The 13,105-nt window shown below is 43.3% G+C and overlaps 1 protein-coding gene across 2 annotated transcripts in view; it reads left to right on the top strand.

Annotated features, from left to right (window-relative positions):
- The first annotated feature begins 381 nt into the window (after window positions 1-381).
- The window catches only part of LOC121274049 (glycogenin-1-like), a 78,471-nt gene continuing 65,747 nt past the window's right edge, over window positions 382-13,105 (top strand). Inside the window, exon 1 of one of the 2 annotated variants that reach the window (XM_041181189.1) lies at window positions 382-706. In XM_041181189.1, coding sequence (XP_041037123.1) covers window positions 700-706 — 7 coding nt within the window. In that variant the 5' untranslated portion in view covers window positions 382-699. The remainder of the gene's footprint in view (window positions 707-13,105) is intronic. The other variant, XM_041181194.1, reaches the window with a different exon arrangement.

Genomic DNA, 13,105 nt, shown 5'->3' with positions numbered 1-13,105 from the left:
TCGTATGGGTCCAAGTGTGTAAGCATAACAAATAGGAGCAAACACTGCTTGGATTTTTGCTTCCACATTTGTACATGCACCTGTGCATTCACAAAACCACACGCATCCATGTATATGCAGAGATGTACAAAGACATAGACATAATATGATAAATACATGCACATAGAGGCATGTGTATACACAGACTGCACACAAATAGAAACACATAATCCAACAGTAACACACAATCAAACTGATCTATCACACACACGTACACACGTCAAACACACACGTACACACACAATCAAACTGATCTATCACACACACGTACACACACAAGTCAAACACACATACACGTACACACACAAGTCAAACACACACATACACACACAAGTCAAACTGATCTATCACACACACGTACACACACAAGTCAAACACACACACACACACACACACACACGTACACACATTGCCAGTGTGGAGGGCTGGCTCCTGCCACCATCACGTGTCGTAGCCGCCGTATATAGAAGAGACTGGGCGGCTCGGGGGCAAAAGATTGGTGTGTGTGTCCCGGCTTCAGCGGAGAGACGCAGCGCTTCTCTTCCTTCCTTCCTTCCTTCCCTCCCTCCCCCATGCAGACAGCCCCATCCCGCTAAAGATTGCAGCACTTTCAGCACCGCTCCTGGACTCGGGACGATTGCGCGCGTTGTGTCAGTCAACATGTCGGGTGAGTGTGGACTCTGGGCCGCCCTGTTCCCCCTTTTTTTTTTACACGGGGTGAAATCGTAAACCTGCTCTGATCTGCAGATGCAGCTTGTTTTGGGAATGCGAGGAGGAAGGAGCGGACAGGCTCCGGCAGCCAGTGTCAATCAGTGGAGCGTGTCCCTGGACTAATGCGGAGGACTCTGCACGGTTACTCTGTCTGTCTCTCTCTGTGTCTGTGTGTGTGTGTGTAAACCAGGATCAAACTGCAATTTATCACTTGGTGTGTTTTTTTAAAAAACTGTTTAATTTTTTTTCGATTCTCTTTCCGCTTTCTCTCTCCTTCCGGTTGAAATTGACCTGGGTCAACCCGAAATGTACCATGAGAGACTGTTCCTGTGATCCTTCCGTATTTAAAAAAAAAATGATTTTTAAGACTGAGTGATTCGGGATCTGATTTGTCCTTTTTATTTTTTTTTTTTAAAAAACGTTTTTTTTTTCCCCAACTTGGATGTGGACTTTGTGTCCCAAGCTGCCTCCCCGTTGCTGTGCGGGATCCCAGGAAAATAGCAGCGCTCCGTCTTATCCAATTGGGGCTTTGCCTTACTTTCCGCTCAACTTTTGCGTCAAAAATCTTTAAATCAACACTTTTTAATCATCATGTCACCCAGCAATGAATTACTCTGTGTATCAGTCTAGGCTGAAGGCGGCGTTTACATCGTCCAGAAAAAAAATGTCGAGGGCATTTTAAAATGAAGGAAAATCGGCTTGTGACAAAACTTTCCTGTTTCCTTTGACATTAAAATGTTTCTTTCCATTTTCTGGAGCTGGCCAGTAGCTGGCGTTGTTCACCTTGAGCAGCAGGTCTTACCGCTTTCATTGGTAACTTTGTCAATGATTGAAGAGTAGGATCAAGTTGACCAGTGATTGAGGTTGACGTCCTCTTGATAGTGTCTCTTATCTCTTTGTAGTACTGTATGACCTGCCACTTCGAGAGAGAAAAAGACTAATATACTTCAACTGTTCCTGAAATCCATGCATTTTGTTAAACTTCGACTCTTTGTTCTGTTGAAGAGTCGTGCGGACTCCAAACCTTAACTGTGCTCCCTTCCACAGATGCTGCCAGACCTGCTGAGTTTTTCCAGGCATTTTTATTTTTGTTTTCGACTCTCTCACTTCCTTATCGGCCTCAACTTCTGCACTTTTTTTTAAAAAAGAAAGGAAAGCTAATCGAAGACTGCATTCTATCTTGTGATATTCATTCAGCTCCCCCACCACCTTCGTTCTCACTGTCCCTCCCGTGCTCTACTACATTGATTTCAGGATCGATTGCAAGTCCCTCCGTGGACTTGCTACCCACCGCCCTGCAATCACTTGCAGCCTCGAGTTTCAACACCTGCCTCCCTCATTTCTGAGGCCAGCCTCTTCTGCATTCCTTCCCACTTGGAGACGGTCTTCAGCTGTCTCTTGGTCCCACGCTCTGAAACTCTTTAAACGTCACTTTAAGGCCTCCTTTAGTAACCTTGTCAAAATTCACTTCTTTGTATCTGAATGCACGCAATATACGAAATAAGGTAAATGAGCTTGTGGCGCAGATTGAAATTGGCAGGTACGATGTGGTGGGGATCACGGGACATGGTTGCCAGGGGATCAGGACTGGGAGCTCAATATCCAAGAATATACATCCGATCCAAAAGATAGGCAGGTTGGCAGAGGGGGTGGGGTTGCTTTGTTAGTGAGAAATGAAATTAAGTCCATAGCAAGAAATGATGTAGGGTCAGATGATGTAGAATCTGTGAGGGTAGAGTTGAGGAACCGCAAAGTTAAAAAAACCATAATGGGAGTGATGTACAGGCCTCCGAACAGTAGTCAGGATGTGGGGCGCAAGATACACCAGGAGATAGAAAAGGTGTGTAGGAAAGGCAAGGTTACAGTGATCATGGGGGATTTCACTATGCAAGTAGACTGGGAAAATCAGGTTGGTAGTGGATCCCAAGAAAAGGAATTTGTGGAATGTCTACGAGATGGCTTTTTGGAGCAGCTTGTGGTGGAGCCCACTAGGGAACAGGCAATTCTAGATTTAGTGATGTATAATGAGGCAGGTTTGATAAGGGAGCTTAAGGTGAAGGAGGAAGTGACCATAATATGATAGAATTTACCCTGCAATTTGAGAGGAAAAAGCTGGAATCAGATGTAAAGGTATTACAGTTGAATAAAGGCAACTACAGAGGCATGAGGGAGGAGCTGGCCAGAATTGACTGGGAGATGAGCCCAGTAGGAAAGACAGTGGAACAGCAATGGCGGGAGTTTCTGGGAGAAATTTGAGGGAGACAGCAAAAATTCATCCCTAGGAAGAAGAAGCATACTAAAGGGAGGACGAGGCAGCCATAGCTGACAAGGAAAGTCAGGGACAGCATAAAAGCTAAAGAGAAAGCATACAATGCGGGGAAGGGCAGTGGGAAACCAAAGGATTGGGAAGCCTTCAAAGACCAACAGAGGACAACTAAAAAAGAAATAAGGAGGGAGATGATTAAATATGAGGGTAAACTAACCAGTAATATAAAAGAAGATTGCAAGAGTTTTTTTTTGGATATATAAAGAATAAGAGAGAGGCAAAAGTAGACATTGGGCCGCTGGAAAATGAAGCTGGAGAAGTAGTAGTGGGGAACAAAGAAATGGCGGAGGAACTGAATAGGGACTTTGTGTCAATCTTCATGGTGGAAGACACGACTGACATTCCCCAAAGTTCAAGAGAGTCAGGGGGCAGAGGTGAGTATGGTGGCCATTACCAAGGAGAAGGTGCTAGGAAAATTGAAAGGTCTGAAGGTGGATAAATCACCTGGACCAGATGGATTACACCCCAGAGTTCTGAAGGAGATAGCTGAAGAGATAGTGGAGGCGTTAGTGGTGATCTTTCAGGAATCACTGGAGTCAGAGAGAGTCCCAGAGGACTGGAAAATCGCTAATGTAACCCCCCCCCCAGCCGTTTAAGTAGGGAGTGAGGCAAAAGACGGGAAATTACAGGCCTATTAGCCTGACCTCGGTCGTTGGTAAGATTTTAGAGTCCATTATTAAGGATGAGATTTCAGAATACTTGGAAGTGCATGGGAAAATAGGGCCAAGTCAGCATGGTTTCATCAAGGGGAGGTCATGCCTGACAAATCTGTTAGAATTCTTTGAGGAGGTAATGAGTAGGTTAGACAAAGGAGAGCCAATGGATGTTATCTACTTGGACTTCCAGAAGGCCTTTGACAAGGTGCCGCACAGGAGGCTGCTCAGTAAGATAACAGCCCATGGTGTTAGAGGCAAGGTACTAGCATGGATAGAAGATTGGCTGGTTGGCAGGAGGCAGAGAGTGGGGATAAGGGGGTCCTTCTCAGGATGGCGGCCGGTGACTAGTGGAGTTCCACAGGGGTCAGTGTTGGGACCACAACTTTTCACTTTATACATTAATGATCTAGATGAAGGAACTGAGGACATCCTGGCTAAGTTTGCAGATGATACAAAGATAGGTGGAGGGACAGGTAGTATTGAGGAGGCGGGGAGGCTGCAGAAGGATTTGGACAGGTTAGGGGAATGGGCAAAGAAGTGGCAGATGGAATACAACGTGGGGAAGTGTGAGGTCATGCACTTTGGTAGGAAGAATAGAGGCATAGACTATTTTCTAAATGTGGAGAGAATTCAGAAATCTGGAGTGCAAAGGGACTTGGGAGTCCTAGTCCAGGATTCTCTTAAGGTTAACTTGCAGGTTGAGTCGGTAGTTAGGAAGGCAAATGCAATTTGGCATTTATTTCGAGAGGACTGGAATATAAAAGCAGGGATGTGCTGCTGAGGCTTTATAAGGCTCTGGTCAGACCACATTTAGAATATTGTGAGCAATTTTGGGCCCCATATCTCAGGAAGGTTGTGCTGGCCCTGGAGAGGGTACAGAGGAGGTTCACGAGAATGATCCCAAGAATGAAAGGCTTAACTTATGACGACTCTGGGTCTATACTCGATAGAGTTTAGAAGGATGAGGGGGGGATCTGATTGAAACTTACAGAATACTGAAAGGCCTGGATAGAGTGGACGTGGAGAAGATGTTTCCATTAGTAGGAGAGACTAGGACCCGAGGGCACAGCCTCAGAGTAACGGGAAGAACTTTTAGAACAGAGATGAGGAGAAACTTCTTTAGCCAGAGAGTGGTGAATGTATGGAATTCATTGCCACAGAAGGCAGTGGAGGCCAGGTCATTGTGTATATTTAAGACTGAGATAGATAGGTTCTTGATTGGTAAGGGGATCAAAGGTTACGGGGAGAAGGCGGGAGAATGGGGTTGAGAAACTTATCAGCCATGATTGAATGGCGGAGCAGACTCGATGGGCTGATTGGCCTAATATCTGCTCCTATGTCTTATGGTCTTATGCTCTCCATTTTGACCATAACTATTTTCCTACCTTTGTTTGATGGCTGCTGTTTTGTCTCTCTCCTAAGCAAAGCACTTTTGGCTTATTTTGTTAAAGGTGGAAGTTGTTCCATCTCTTGTGACATACCTTGTTAGAGTTGCCAACTCTCCAGGATTGGTCTGAAGTCTCCAAAAATTGAAGATCAATCTCCAGGACACTGTGGTATGCCGCCCTGGGGAAAATTCATAGGGATATTTAAAAAGATTTTTTTGGTCATGTTCTTTGAACATTTTTCTCTACCAGATAGAAAAATATTGAAAATGGGATATAAAGGTTGTTTGGCTGACGGTCAAGCATCATCCAATTGGGCAATGAATCTTTTTGCTTTCCAATTGGTGTAGGGAGGCAGTGTGGGGGCAAGTCTTGTGATGAAACCTCCAACCAACCCTATTCCTTGTGGATCAAATTGGGGATGGAGTTACATGAAGACAAGCACAATGGGAGCAGAATGCAACAACTTGTATTTATGTAGCTTTAATGTAATAAATATTCCAATGTCCCTCACAGGAGCATTGTAACACAAAGTATGACAGCAAACCACATAAGGAGGTATTAGTTCAGATGACCAAAATCTTGGTCAAAGAGGTAGGGTTTAAGTGAGGAGGGGGAATTTCAGAGCTTGGAGCCTTGGCAGCTGTAGGAATAGCCACCAGTAGTGGAGCTATTATAATTGGGAACTCCTAAAAGACCAGAATTAGAAGGATTACAGTTATCTCAGAGGGTTGTAGGGCTGGAGGGGATTAGAGATGGGGAGCAACCAGGTCATGAAGGGACTTGAAAACCAGGATGAGAATTTTAAAATGGAGGTGTTGGTTGACTAGGAGCCAGTGTAGATCAGTGGGCATGGGGTTTGATGGGCAGCAGGGTTTGGATGACCTCAGGTTTACAGAGGGTGGCATGCAAGAGACCCGCTAAGAGTGTTGGAATAGTCAAGTCTAGAGGTAACAAAAGCATGCATGAGGATTTCACCAGCTGATGGGGGTGAAGTCGAGTGATATTATGGAGGTGGAAATCTCAGTGATGACACAAATGAGATGGGACACTGGGATACTGAAGCTTTTGGTGAGGAATTCAGGAGCTTCAAAGTTGACATATGAAGAACACAATCTTATTTCTTTTTCTTGCTTTTCTAGCACTGCACCAATTTTTTTCCTCCCCTTTTGTTGTTTTCTTCTGCTGCTGCTGCCCATCGTTCCCTCTTATTTACCCAATGTCTCAAATTTTGGTTAGATAAGGGTACAGAACCAAGGTGGGCATATTCAAGATCATTCATGATCTAACTGAATGCTGGAACAGACTTGAGGGACTGAATGGCCTATCCCCATTCCTCCATTACATGTGGAAGGGAAGCAGAATAGCATGGAAAGAGCACAAGCAGTGGGCTCCAGGCTTGCAATGGGAAGTCAGCAATTCCTTGGCAGGAGCCAGGCCTGGAACATGAGGGAGTCAAGGAGGAGTATTTACCTTTGTACGTTTTTAAAGAGCAGGCGATGTGTTGAACCTTTGTCGAAATTCAACTGGGGGATGGAGTCTTGTAGCGATTGGGTGATAGGCATCTGGATAGACTATTCACCCTTCAAGCCTGTCTGTCATTCAATTCAATTATGGCGGATCTGTATTCCAACTACATCTGCTCACCTTGATCCTGTGACCTTTGATACTCTTGCCTAACAAAAGTCTTATCAATTACAATTTTCCATTGACCCCCAGCCTCAGCAGCCTTTTGTTTTGTTGAGGTGGTGGGGGAGGGGGGTGCAAGCGGAGGGAGAGAGAGTTCCAAGCTTCCACTGTCCTTTGTGTGACTTCCTTCCTGACATCACCTCTGGCTCTAATAAAGTTCCGTAGCTTGTTCTAGACTCAGGTTGGGGTTTTCTGGCCCACTGAAAGCCAATGGGCTTTTAGCTGGCCGCTGCATCTGCCTGCAGCGGTTCCCGCCAAGGCCGGGGTGGAAAGTACCCACCCTATTATTTTTTTCCCACCTCTGCTTTCTATCTATCCTGAAATTCTTGGTGGTTCACAACCACATCAGTTAGATTATTCCTTAATCTTCCATGTTCAGAGAAACACAAGCCTATTCTAAGCAACCACTCTTCCATAATTTAATCCTTTTAGCACCAGTATAATTCAGGTGAATCTGTGCTGCACACCACCATCCTCCCACCACAAACCACCCCCCCCTTACAGCAAGGCCATTATATTCTTCCTGAGGTGCTTCCATTGACATTCAATGCCATTACCATTACTGAATGCCTCACTATCAACATCCTGGGAGGTTACCATTGACCAGAAGCTGAACTGGACCAGCCTTATAAATATTGTGGCTACAAGAGCAGAACAGGGCCAAGGAATCCTGTGCTGAGCAACTCGTCTCCTGACTTCCAAAGCCTGTCCACCATTTATGAGGCACAAGTCAGGAGTGTAATGGAATACAATCCATCTGTCTGGATGAGTGCAGCTCCCACAAAACTCAGAAGCTTGACACCATCCAGGACAAAGCAGCCCGCTTGATGGGCACCCCATCCACAAACATTCACTCCCTTCACCATCAACATGCAGTGGCAGCCGTGTGTCCCATCGACAAGATGCACTGCAGGAACTTGCCAAGGCCCCTTTATATAGCATCTTCCAACCCCACGACTGCTACCATCTAGAAGGACAAGGGCTGCAGACACATGGGAACAGCACCACCTGGAAGTTCCCCTCCAAGCCACTCATCTTACTGACTTGGAAATATATCCCTGTTCCTTCACTGTCGCTGGGTCAATATCCTGGAATTCCCTCCCTAACAGCACTGTGGGTGTACCTACACCACATGGACTGCAGCGGTTCAAGAAGGCAGCTCACCACCACTTTTTCAAGGGCAACTAGGGATGGGCAATAAATGCTGGCCCAGCCAATGTCATCTACATCTGATGAATGAATTTAAAAAAAAAAAATAAATTACCCAACACTGGAAGTATGTGAAGAGAAGCAACCCCACCCATTATGTCACTTTGGACTGCTGTGCATATGCTGATTGCATTAGATCTTCCACTTGGTGGTGGGAAAGGTTGGGGACTGTGGGGTACAGGGATGTGAGTGGGCTGTTGCTTTTCGCTTATAGGTGTTGAGGCACCCGAGGTTGAGGCTGATGTTAAGATCTTGTGGGGTATCAGGCAGTATATGACGACTGGTTGTGAATTTGGTGGAGAAATTGGATGTTACTTTTTAAAATCAGGATATAAATTGGATTTTTTTTAAAGAGTGAGTAATGAGTAGGAAATACATTGACGTTTTTTATGTGGCAGAATGTGATTATCATGACAATAAGCATCAAAAGAATTAAAATATTCTAGGGATCTGATTAGGCCCTAGTTACATTCATTTGGTTGAAGGTCTAATACAATAAACACATTGGATGAATGTTCATGGATGCAAGTTCTTTCTAGAATAAGTTAGATAAGTAAGGAAGTGTTGAGTTATTGAGGTGATAAAAGTTAAATATGAAATATTGTTGTAAATAAACGCCTGTCATCAGTTCAAATGTAAATGTTCGAAAAACCAGCAACTATTCATTCTCTCCCAGATTTGACTTTAGTCAAAGTGTTTTCTGAAGAACAAAATGGGTGTAATGTTACACTGGAAAATGAAACATTGTCTCTGTCTCAATCCATGATTGTGTAAATCCCCACTTCCATTGTATTCTGTTGTTTGAGAAAGGAAGATGCCCAGTAAAAGTAGCTGGTGACTTATAACTGCTGATGACATAACTTTTTTAAAAGTAGAAGTTTTGTGGTTATCTGGTTAAGAGCAGGATGAATTGAAGCTTTTGAGGATAAATTTATTGTTGGGGTGAAAGGCAAGAAAAAAGTCTTGTGGTACCCTGTCTCATTTTTTAAAAAAAATATTCATTTTTGGGAAGTGGGCGTCACTGGCTAGGCTAGCATTTATTGCCCATCCCTAATTGCCCTTGAGAAGGTGGTGGTGAGCTATCTTTTTGAACCGCTGCAGTCCATGTGGTGTAGGTACACCCACAGTGCTGTTAGGAAGGGAATTCCAGGATTTAGTCCCATGATAAATTGGATAGAGTATTCAATGCAGGGATGGATGATCTTTGAATGAAAGGTTTCATATATTGCCTATTGATTTTGGCTCTTGATTTACAAATGGCATGGATTTAATGGTGCTAACAGATTTTGTTTCTCTTTTTAAATCCCATAACTTTAAAATTTTATTGTCACCCCCTTAGTCTCTTGATGTAGACTGTATGTTTATTCAGTCCTCCAGGTACGTACTTGGACTTTTAAAAGAATTTATACCTCTTATTTGCTGTGTCCTGTGTTGCAGAGTTGCACTATTTCTGCTTATAATAGTCATTTGGTAGTACAAAACTTGAGTATTGCTTGAAAAAAAAAAAGACGTCGCTGCTTTTCACCTTGCACTCATCAGGACACTTCACAAGAATACCAACGTAAAGGGAAAACAACGATTTTTGTATGTGAAGAGAGTGCTGATTGGTTGGCAAGTGGACTCTGGTAGAGGTGTTTTCATGGAGAATGCACCAGTGATGGTGACTGACAGTTAACTGCCAAGAATTGTTTGAAATTTAAGTAAGGCAGCTTGACCCTGATTGGTCAAGGCATGGCCCTGAGGAATGAGTCAGCGAATGACTGCCACTTGCTAAACAAAATAAGTAACAATGTGTGTACATGTTCTATCTGTCTGCAAAGATCAGGGCTCTGTGTATTAATATATGTAGCTTCCAGTACAGCAAATGCGTCACACTGCGAGCCCAACTGGCAATCTTAAATTGGTTGTCAGTGTAATTCTTAGCACACTGGACAACATTTGTTAAATAACCCTAAATCATGGGATAACATCCAAAGTTGGACATTGTTTTGAGTTTTGCAAGCACGGGCTGGTTGGGTACAGTCTGTACCTTGCCCATTGCAAACAGTGCCTGGGACATACTGTTTGATATGATCTGCCAGTCTTTGTGACATACAGCCTCCATACCTAGCATTGCACTAGCATGGAAGTTCATATACCACATTACTCATTTGTGTGATAGGCAGAATGTCTTTTTGGTTTGGCAGCAGTACCCTGTTAGTGGTGAATACCATTCATGTGGCTACTGTCCATTTGCCACCCAATCAGCACTCTTTTCTCATGCAGTATAAATTGTTGTTTTCCTCTTTTATATTGTTATTCCTGTGAAGCATCCTGATGAATACAAGACAAAAAGCTTCGACACGGCCCGTTTCAGCAATATGTTTATATTGTTGATTTATCAAGTTGTTCTGAGCCATTGCTTGTGCCTGCAGTATTTTCATGTTATCATATTTAGTCTTTGTCCTAACATGCTACCCTGTTGTGGTAACCTTGCCTTTAGCTGTCTGGATAAACTGAGAATGAGACTAGACACATTGATTTTCAGTACATAATAATTTGGTAGTGTGATCATTTGACATTAGCTTTGGTCACCTCTTTTATCATTTTGTTGAGAGCCATTTCCCTGCACCAGCTGCAGGCAATCCAGGCGACTGCATAGAGAGGATCCAGATTTTCATTTACATGTGCCTGTTCTGTCTAGACCATAGTTTGGGTACACACTGTCCCTCTAGCTCAATCTTTGATCATAGGATTTGGCAGAATACCAGGAGCTGAGCTCTCACCTTGATCAGAGATCGGGTGTATACGGCTTTCAAAGTGGCTGGTCGTGTGTTTTTTGCTCCTAAGAAATCTACATGATTAAACTGCATTACTGGAGCCTACCATTTACACAACTGAATGGTAAATCTTCGTTGTGTACACTGTTCTGTCATGAAGTTCAGTTCAGTGCTATGTATAAGCTGAAGTGTTTTGCTCTTAAAGGAAACTTGTAATTTCTTAAAGTACAAAATGTGATATGCCTATGATTGCTACAGAGAGCTACCTGCAAACTACTGATAACTTATTTATTTATCTTGGTACAATGTGGGAGTTTAGTACTATAAAGAAATTTAATTGAGGTACACTGACATAATAACTTTATACCTAAAGCCAGATTTGGAGAATTGAATTGTGTCCAAAATTGAAGATGATAGCAACATGTTACTATTTCCACTTTTTTTTGTTGAAGCTTTTCATCTTGTGCTCATCAGAACAATTCTCAAGAATACCAACTGTAAAGGGAACAACAATTTATGAATGATGAGAAGAGAGTAGCTCCCTTTACATTTGGCATTCCTGCGAATTGTCCTGAGTGCAGGATGAAAAGCTTTGGCAACATGCTTTTTTTCACAATACTCAAAAGTTCTGCACTACTAAATGACTATTTGTTTCCACTTTCCAGTTGATCAGTTGTCACAATCCATTCATTCATTGTAAGTGATTTTTTTTTAATAGTCAGTTTAATTACTTTTTAGGGGTGTTTTTGTTTTGTGGGAATTTTCTGATGTCCTTTGCTGAAGATGTTAACTTTTTATTGGCAATATCATGAATGCAAAATTCCTTGACTTTCTTGCCTTGCACAAGTGGCCATGGTTGGTGGGTGAGTTGTGATGGGATACAATGTCCATAGACCTACACTTAAGCAGTATTGCTGAATAGCAATCTGGAGTTGCTCAAGTTAATTGTAGCGACTCCTCAACTTGACAGTGACAGGACATTAGAGTTTCAGATCTTTTTCTCCTCTAACTTGGCTTAGTGGTTTATCATAGTTTAGTTCAGATTATGTTAATCCTTCAGATTAGTGCCAAATCCAGGGAATTGTGAATCTCCCTGGTTGGGTGTGGGGAGGGTGGGGGAGAAACTATTTTTGTTTGTTCTTGTGCTGTGATTTGCGAACATTATATCACCACTCAATAGTAATGCCTGCTTCTGCTTTTTCCATTGTTGGACTGCCTGCCATCAGTCACAAAGACCTATACATGAATCATGGCCACTTCACAGAGTATGAGCACGCTGTAGCAAAAACCCTAATATAATGTGTTGGGAGTAGCTTGCATGGTAAACGTGACCAATAATTAATTTCAAAGACTTTATTGGCCACGAGGCCTGTTGATTTTTTAATTAAAATTGTGCTTGAAATTAAGAACACTACTCCAGGTTGAATATGAGCTGTGATACTGTTCAGACAACCTCATTGTGCTGAGTCAGATAGTTTGTGCATGACTTTCCAGAGGCGAATGAATTAAAACACAATCAATACTTGGGTGTTGCTGAGTTGTGTAGCTGACACAATTGTTGGACACCTGTAGCTGCAGCGGAATGCTTTCTGTTGCCATGTGATCGTTGAACTATTTTAGTGGGTGAATCCATGTGTTGGCAGATCATACCGATGGAGTTCCAAATTTAAGCCCTTGAGTTTTAACTCATGAGGGTTAGAATACACAAAGCTGAGATTTTTCTCAGCTGCTCAGTTAGCCCTGGATGAGTTTGCACATCTTTTGGGTCATGTGTAAAACCACCATTTCATTAACACTGGATTGGGATTTTCCAGCCCTGTCACGGTGGGATCCACCGTGGGTGATTTGCTGGCCCAGCCAGAAGTCCATTGACTTTTTAGTTGGGATTAGACAACCCTGGTGGCAGGAGGGGTGTGGAATATTCTGCCCACTGCCAACGTAAGATGGGCACCAGGACCTGTTTGCGCTTGCACGTTTGCCCGCGCCTGCGCAGAAAACGTAAAGCTGAATTTTTGCCGACAGTGGAAAATTGTCACTTTTGCCTTCCTAACCTGGGCACATTGAATCATCTCTAGGTACAGAGCATTGAGGGGGAAAATTCAGGGAGAAGGATACCACATCCATTAGGGAGCCAGCCAATTTTCCAACCCATTTTTAATCGTTGTGGCTGTGCCCGGGTGCTTCAGTAGCTTCAGAAGCAGGAATCTGAAAACCTGCTCTATTGCATGTTTAAAGGGAGTTTGATGTCTCCAGCCTCTGTACTACATTTGGACTGCAAGTTTAATTCATCAAAAGAAGCTAGGTGCTTGACAAGCTAATGAGTAAACATGG

Source organism: Carcharodon carcharias, chromosome 2, assembly GCF_017639515.1.
Source record: "Carcharodon carcharias isolate sCarCar2 chromosome 2, sCarCar2.pri, whole genome shotgun sequence".
Classification (NCBI taxonomy): domain Eukaryota; kingdom Metazoa; phylum Chordata; class Chondrichthyes; order Lamniformes; family Lamnidae; genus Carcharodon; species Carcharodon carcharias.
Note: the sequence above shows the minus strand (reverse complement) of the source record. Positions and strands in the feature narration are given on the sequence as shown.